The sequence below is a fragment of the Teleopsis dalmanni genome, chromosome 1 (genome assembly GCF_002237135.1).
Source record: "Teleopsis dalmanni isolate 2A chromosome 1, ASM223713v2, whole genome shotgun sequence".
In the NCBI taxonomy this organism is placed as follows: Eukaryota; Metazoa; Arthropoda; class Insecta; order Diptera; family Diopsidae; genus Teleopsis; species Teleopsis dalmanni.
Window position 1 is genome coordinate 230,647,320 of NC_051846.1, and position 8,930 is coordinate 230,656,249.

The following is an 8,930-nucleotide window of genomic DNA, read 5'->3' on the forward strand; positions in this document are numbered from 1 at the left end:
GGTTGGCCAGCATAACTATGCTGGCCGAGGTAGAGAAAATAGTGTTGTTGTTTTGCATACATTGCGGCCAGTATAGGCCTGCATAGGCCAACAACTTGCTGTTTTTTGCCGTACTTGCGAGCCACCGAATACACCTATTATTATACAAATATAATAATAAAATGGTTTCAATATATTTAATTGTGTTATTTATCCATTATTTTATTATATAATTTATATGACTTGTGCATAGGGCACAGAACAAATGCAGAATAATGCATATTTGTATAAAATTTCAATAAAAATATATAGAAATGAATATGAAATGAGTAAAACAGCTTTTACATTGTGATGTCTACCCCACAATAGCAATTTCAAAAAGGCTTAACTTTAAAATTATTTTTGTTAAGACTTCTGCTTTTAAGAAAATCGCTAAAATATTATTGCAGGATTTTTCAAATATATTTATAATACCGTTTTTGATTTTTAAAATACATATACAATTGGAAGTAATTATTTTTTTAATCTGTCAAATTATAACAAGCAAATGTTAATTAATTACTTTATAATGATAGCACAATACAAATTTCATGATTTTGTACAAATTTATTTAAACTATTAAAAATTAATTTTTACTACAGGATATATATAATTTGAAATTCTTTAAATAATTTTTAGCTTTTATCAGCTGATTAGAGAAACCAGAGATGATACTTATGTATATTTTCAAAATTATTAGCATTATGTTTATTTCAATTAAAAATGAATGAACTATTCATATCTAAATACAAGAAAATGTAAACAAAAATGAAATGTATGATATACAGAAAACAATATATAGTTATTTTCTTGGTATAACAGTACTCTAACGTACGAGCTTTTATTACAAAGTTTTGTAACATTTCTCTTCTAAACTTTTTGCTTTTCAACACTATTTCTTTATTATTATTATTATTTTTTGTGCAATGACCGTCAGTCATAGGATTTTTCACATTGTTGTGTGCTGGAATACTTCAGATATTTATTGACAGCGCAATGAAATTGTGACAATTTTATAGAAAATATAAATTTAAACTGAAGGCTACAATTTTCAAAAAAAAAAAAATTGTTTTATAATGATTTTATAATAAAGAACAACAGATTAGACTTAATCTGATAGTGATTTAGAGGCAGACAACGAATACAAAATACGCAAAAGTGACAAAATCGCAGTTTTATCACTGCGCATTTATACACTTTAATCCTTTTGAAAAACCATGGGAGCTAAGGAATCTAAACAACTAATTAGTTTCGATGATGCTGTAAAAAGAGGTAAGGACTGATAGTACGCTTAAATATTTACAACAAATCCGTCCATACTAAAAGATGAAAAAGATGAATAGTTTACTATGAGGTATAAGTAATTCGACAATAATCGATTGTTGTAGAGATTAATCATATTTTCGTTCAACTACACCATTAAAAAACTAATTTAACTATTTTAAAATCATAGTAATGATTTTCTATATCTTAAAAGGTCTAAAATATTTAATGACGTCACAGTTGCAAAACAGACAAATGTAAACTATACCACACTTCTGTTTTCAAGAAAAAGTTCTTATAATAATAATAATGAGTTGGACTGTTGCATATTCTATATAAAACAATATTGAATGTAAATACTACTTAAAATAAAGTCAAATAAAGCTTAAGAATTATTCTCAACTACTACATTAAGGGTTAAAATATTAAATAAATATTAATGTTATATATAAATCTTTGTAAATTTTGTTAAGAGGTAAATAGATAAAATAGGTAGTCTTTTGAAAAAATAATGTACTAATAAGTAGACAATTTTAAATTAGACATATAGCCTTTGCTGTTGTTTTGGATAGAATATTTATGATTTATTTTAAATTTTGAAAATATTTATATAAACATACAGACATTTTCTGGAAAATTAATTTTCCGTTTTAACATTATACATGTTTATAGAAGAACATCGTACAGAAATTTTTAAGCTTAATGGAAAATTTTCTTGTTGTATTCGCTAACACTTGGTTAATTCCGTTCGCTTTAGTGATGTTTTTATAACATCGTTACTGTGTACAACTTCAATACTAGTTTTGTTCGCTTTTAGTGCTGTTAACTAGCACATTCGATGTTAGGGTAGGATTTGCCACTGCTTGTAGTGTTGCTTTTGTAAATGTTCTCATGTTTTTCTTTGCTGCTTGCTTTGCTCCGTTAGCTAAACTTTGACCCAAATTGAGCATTGACTGATTGCATGAATGGTATGAAGTGATTTACATCGTAACTGATGTAAAGCGCACTAAATTTCAGTAGCAAATGACGTTGAAGATTTTTCTGAAAGCAGTACATAAAATTTATTTAATACACAATTATAAAATTTATTTTTTTTCAATTGTCTTTAAAAAAAAACTAGTTACGGAATCAGAGCTTCGACGTTTGAAAGATGCATTCAAAAAGTCGGCTGGAGTTGGCCGTTTATATTTAAGTCGAAATTCCTTTCAACAAGATGTACTTTGCGAAGGTGTGCCTCCTAATATAACCGATTTATTATATAGTGCATGCGGTGGTTCTGCTAAAGGTATATCATTTAAAGATCTGCTATGTGGACTTGTATTACTTACCCGCGGTACCGAAGATGAAAAAGTTAGGTAAATTTTAAATAATATGAACATTATTAAAAGCACAGAAGTATTAAACATTTGTCTTTTAGATTTCTATGGAATTTATACTGTAATGATGCTGGCACTTATATTATAAAATCAGAATATATAAAAAATGTCAATCTTCATCCATTTGAAAGTGTTTCATTATTTGCCCAAAATGATCGCATAAATTTCGACCAATATCACGACTGGATATTGCAACATAAAAGTTCAACAATATTATCGAAATGGCTTTTATCATCAGATACATGCATTAATTTAACGTCAGAACTAGAAACGCCGACTTTTTATCAAAGTTTGGCCGGCGTGACACATTTGGAAGAAAAAGTAAGAAACAAATATTGGCTATTAATTTTAAATATTTTTAATAATACATTTAACTACACAATATATAGGATATAAGCGATTTGGAAAAGGAATTTTGGCAATTAAAGAATGACTCACCTAATGGACAACTTGATTTGCAATTATTAGCTCCACTATTAAGCCCACCAATCCCAAAAAATGCTTTAATAGGTCTTTTTAATGCTTTTGACGAAAATCGAGATGGTCACATTGATTTTAAAGAACTTTGTTGTGGCGTAAGTGCAGCATGTAGAGGACCAACAGTTGAAAGAACGAGATGTTAGTAAATATAATTAATATAATTTTTTAAGAATTTACTTCTATTTTATTCTACTATTACATAGTCTGTTATAAGATCTTCGATATAGACCAGGATGGCTCATTAAATCATGAGGAAACTATACAAATGATTAATGTACTTATTTTCGTTGCAAAAGAAAATCGTAATTCTAATATTTATAAAGACTTAAAGAAGCAGGATGTTATTAGTGATTTACTAAGTTTTAAAACAAGAAAAAGTGAAGAAGACAAAACTAAATTGGAACCATGTGTATCAAATAAAGTATTTATTAACTATTTAATATTATTTTAGAAATGAGTAATTTATATAAAACACATTTTTTCGTAGGATAATATCTTATTGACAGCTGAAGACTTTATGATGTGGAGTGTAGAGAGTAATTCAAAACTTGTACAGCCTTTCTTAGATCTAATTTTTGAAGTGTGTCATATCGTTTTTGGACTCTGGCCTCAATGCAGACATATGGAATATGATATTGGTATTTAACTAAAACTATATATTAATATTATGATAAATAACAAGCACTTTATATTTTGTATTGCTTCTAATAACATTATAACTGAATAAATATATTATTTTTAATGTAGTTTAAAACCCTATTGCTCTAACTCTATAATATGCATACTATTGCTATTGTATGCATATTAATTATAAATAAATAAATAAATATAATTTTTACTATTTTAAACAGTGCGCGGGTGGTTAAAAAGAGAAGAAAAACGGCAATATTCTGTGGGGCAATTTTGGTATTTAATATCTAGAGAATGGTGGATGTCATGGATGCAATATTCGCAAAATACATCTACACCATGCGATTATTGCAAGAAAACGATAAGTCAACGTAACTCTAATGTTGGGGTAGTAGATGAAGCCCTTATATGTGATGAAAGTTTTAATTCAAACTATTTAGATATATCAGGTGATGCCGTAACTATAATAGATAATTGCAGCATTGGTAAGGATTATTAAAACATGTCTATTTTCGTATTTATTTTTTGAGATCTATTTACCTAGGCTCAGTTAGCAGTGGTGTATCTACAGGACAATATGGGCGAAGGCCAGGACCAATCGATAACACTAATCTTATAACACCAAACCCATATAAAAATGTGCGAACATTAACTGGTGAGGGTGGTCATCTAAAACGTGATACTCCCCTAGTACAAAATCATGACTTTGAATTGGTTCCCAAATCTTTATGGAAAGCATTAAATCGTTGGTATGGACATAATTTGCCTCTACCAAGACAAGTATATATTGCAACTAGTATATTAATAAAGCAAGTTATGATAACAAATTTTTTGGTATTTTGATAGGTGATTCAACCACCAAATTCAACAAGCGTGGAATTAGAATTATACCCTTTAAATTTACGCATACTATTGCATCAGAGTATGCCTAATAATGCAACAGTCAATAGTTGGGGAGCAGTTTCAGGTTTGTAAAAGTTTACTTGAAATATATTTTTTAATATTAAATTGTAGATAATTATGTAGGTGGTTATGGTGTGATGGCTTCTGGCGGAGGTTATGCTGCAATTTCAGCATCTAACGTTTTGCAGCCACCAAAACGTTATTTGGCGTACACTGCTGCCTTTAGTCGTCTAGCGACTATAAGGCAAATCGGCGAATTCTTATGCGTACAATTGAGACTAAGACCGGACGATGTACGATTATGGCACATTCCTGCAGGTTCATTGGAAAATAGCGCAATACTACTTGAAGAAGATAATATGACACTCAAAGAATTGGTTATCAAAGATAACGATCAAATATTGCTCGAAATACGTAATAAAGATTTAACTTGGCCGGAGGAACTAGGATCATTGACACTTAATCAAAATAGTACTGTAAATGATCGTCGATTAACGCGTACGTCTATTATGTCTGTACATGCACCTGGTGCTACAGGATTGCATAACTTGGGTAATACATGCTTTATGAATGCAGCGTTACAAGTATTATTTAATACACAGCCATTAGCGCAGTATTTTCATCGGGATATGCATATGTTTGAAATAAACAGAGAAAATAAACTAGGCACACGTGGACAGTTAGCCACACGATATGGCGAATTGTTAAAAGAAGTATGGACAGCAACTACACGTTCAGTGGCACCACTTAAGCTTCGTATATGTGTTACCAAGCATGCATCCCAGTTTGCTGGTGGTGGTCAACATGATTCTCAAGAGTTGCTTGAATGGTTCCTGGATGCATTGCATGAAGACTTAAATCGTGTAATGGATAAAACATATAGTGAATTAAAGGATTCAAATGGACGCTCAGACAAAATTGTTGCGGCGGAAGCATGGGCTCAACATCATGCACGTAATCAATCTATTATTATTGATTTATTCTATGGACAGCTTAAATCAAAAGTAAGCTGTTTGGGTTGTGGAAAGGAATCAGTGCGTTTTGATCCATTTAGTTTATTGAGTTTACCCTTACCAGTAGAAAATTTTATCTACTTTGAAGTACTTGGTATAACAACTAATTAACATTTTTAATTCAATCAAACTACTTCTTTGTTTTATTTATAGTAATATTATTAGACGGATCTGTGCCTATCAAATATGGTTTGCGTTTAAATTCCGAATCAAAATATATAGAACTGAAACGAAAACTTGCCACTTTGAGTTATTTAAATCCTAACTATATGCTTGTTTGTGAAATTTGGAATTCACAAATAAGACAAATACTTGCTGATGATCAAAAAATAAAACCAGCTACCGCAAAAGAACTGTATGTGTATCAGTTACCGGAAGAGTGTAACTATAGATCACGTTCAAGTTCTACATTGGGTATAAGTATTGAAAAAGGACTTAAGGATATACAACGAAGTTCTGGTTAGTTATATTTAATTTTACATTACTATATAATTAAATTATGTTATATATTTTATTTTCTAGCTCTTATAAGTGGTCAAGATTCCTTGAGTTCACTTAATACTTCATTTAACAATATAAATCAAACTCAACCTACAAGCAATTTTGCCTCACAGTATAAAACGCATATGAGTTTTGAAGACGGTGCCAACGGTGCTACGTGTCAATTAGATGATGATGAAGATGACGAAGATGACGAACAAGTATCAACGAAGGTAAGGAGGTGCTTTGGAAACACTATGTGCATGCCCCAGAATTTATTATGCTTCAAGGTATGGCTTTATAAACATTAATGTATTTAATATGTAAAGTTCTATGCATAGGGTTCAAGCAAGTAATAGTGGGTGATGCGAAAGCGAAACCCCCACAAAAAATATTGAACGAAGTATAAGGAGGTTAAATTTTTGTAATTTTAAAGTGTGGCCAAAAATGTAAGGCATAAATGCATAATGCAAATAACAGTCAATATTAAATACAATTATGTTAAGAAGAAGTACCTTTCTGGTTTTGGAAATTGTAAAGAAATAAAAATTTTTTTAGTTTAATTTGTAACGTTTTACAATAAAAAAATTAACTTAACACCTCAATACTAATTTAGATAAAGTAGCGCTAATTTTGTAATTATGCTTTTTTATTTTTAAATTTATTTTTACATTTACAAGAAAATCTTGTATCAAAATGTTTTAGCTGCAAATGATTTATATGTGAGCTGAAACAGACTAATATTATTTAAAGCTTAAACCTAATTTTTTATGGTACAGGAAAGGAACTGCTTAACGCATTAAAGAAAGAACTTGACTGACTATGGAAAATTATAATATTCTGCACACTTTTAATACTTGAGTGATAATTTCACTATAATTTTTTTTATTTATATAAAAATATAATGAATTGAGTCGAACAGATAATATATTGATAAAAACAGTCAACAATACAGATACCACTTTTTGATTGTCTTCTAAACATTTGTACATACAATTTTTAAATCAAGAGTATGCTTTTAACTCTTATTATGTCCATAATAACTAATGGCTCTGCTGATGTTCTTTTATTTCATAAAAACGTTTTCTCCTTCTCTGTTAATAATTTTTACAAAACAATTGTAAATATAAAATAGCTTAAAATCGAAATTAAAACATTATAATTGCATTCAATTGGTGAGAAGAAACTAAACCTAACAAATAAAAGTTTTTCGCTACTAATAATACAAAATTTAATACAAAATAATTTATTACCCAAGGAGGAGGAAAAAATAATTTTATCTTACTTTTAAATTACGTTTAAATATCTTGATTAGACAAGATATATATAACTTTATTGTATTAATATCAAATATATTGTTGTATTTCTGTCCACGTTATACAACAGTAGTGAGCCGTAATTTATTAAATAAAACATATTTAGTTATCTCAATATAATTGCAGTTAAAAGCTTTCTTAGTGATTCCAACTAGTTATATTATTTTCTTATTTTTTTATATAAACATTTATTAATATTTAAGCCCACTTGATTTACACATTTCCTGTAACGCACACTTTATACATAATTTAGTTGAAAAGTTTATTACACTTTTTTATTTATAGTAGTTTTAATTAGGTCTTCATTTTTTATAGAATAATGTAAAAAGTTAAAAAAAAAATGAAATCAAACTAATCATTTTTATGATAGCAAACACCCGATCTAAGTCGTAGTCCCGAAAACACTTTTGTAAGTGGGACACAGAAAAGCGTCTCATCAGCAAAATTATTGCATGGTGAAAGCGTTACATGTTCCTCTTCATTAACACATCATTCCGGTGAAAATTCAATGGAAAGTTCCACAACTGAAACGTTACCCATTGATCCTATGGTATCCATGTGTGATAATGATAATCGATTGAATAATGCAACTAGCAAACTGAATTCAACTGAATTTTCAAATGAAAGCACGGATTACAGTAAAAACTTTGGGCGAACGTATAAAGAAAGTTCGTTCAGAGATAACAGTGGTAACAGCAGCATTGGTGTGAATGAGAACGAAATAATACAAGGCCAAATAAGCAATAATTGTATACAAACTGAAAGCATTTGTAATGGAATCTTCTCGCGCGTTCCATCGCAACACTATAAAGTAGGAAAGTATTTGGTAGCAGTCCATCGAAAAATAACACGACAAGATAGTTACTTTTTATCGTATCACAAAACGCGTCCAAGTCTTTTTGGTGTTCCTTTGTTGATACCAAACAGTAATGGCGGTACACATAAGGATTTGTATTGCGCAGTGTGGCTACAAGTAAGCCGGTTATTAAGTCCTTTGCCAGCTTCCACGGATCAAGCAAATCATGCTGCTGATTGGTAAGTAAAATCAATTTAAACATAAATTTTTATATATTGTATTATATTTTAATTGCTGTAATCACAATTATATATTTTATATGTATATGTGTATGTTATTTTAAAAGATTGTAAATGTAGACTATATTATTTATTTATTAGTGATGACAGCCTAGGTTACGATTTTCCATTTACGTTACGTGCTGTTAAAAAGGACGGTTTGACTTGCGCTTTATGTGGTTGGTCTGACTTCTGTCGAGGCTGTGAAATACCATGCAATAACGATTACTTACTACAGGGTTTCGTTGTTTCGGGCAGTCCCAATACAAGTATTCTTATATTTATAATTAACTAATATTTAATATTTAATTAAAATTTTGTATATCTCTTAAAGGCAATTCATCAACTCCCAAAATGACATCTAAATATTCATCTTT

General features: G+C 29.5%; 1 protein-coding gene across 1 annotated transcript; it reads left to right on the top strand.

The window, feature by feature from the left end:
- Nucleotides 1–955: 955 nt before the first annotated feature.
- On the top strand, nt 956–8,928 carry LOC119667639 (ubiquitin carboxyl-terminal hydrolase 32-like; the record flags this gene model as incomplete). The annotated part of the gene is made up of 15 exons (XM_038076944.1): nt 956–1,290; nt 2,402–2,636; nt 2,699–2,978; nt 3,047–3,275; nt 3,341–3,558; nt 3,625–3,775; nt 3,989–4,252; nt 4,312–4,547; nt 4,614–4,734; nt 4,782–5,777; nt 5,837–6,142; nt 6,206–6,396; nt 7,850–8,514; nt 8,656–8,822; nt 8,888–8,928. Coding segments are annotated over exons 1-15 (4,155 nt in total), but the record flags the coding sequence as incomplete, so codon positions are not given.
- Nucleotides 8,929–8,930: the final 2 nt, after the last annotated feature.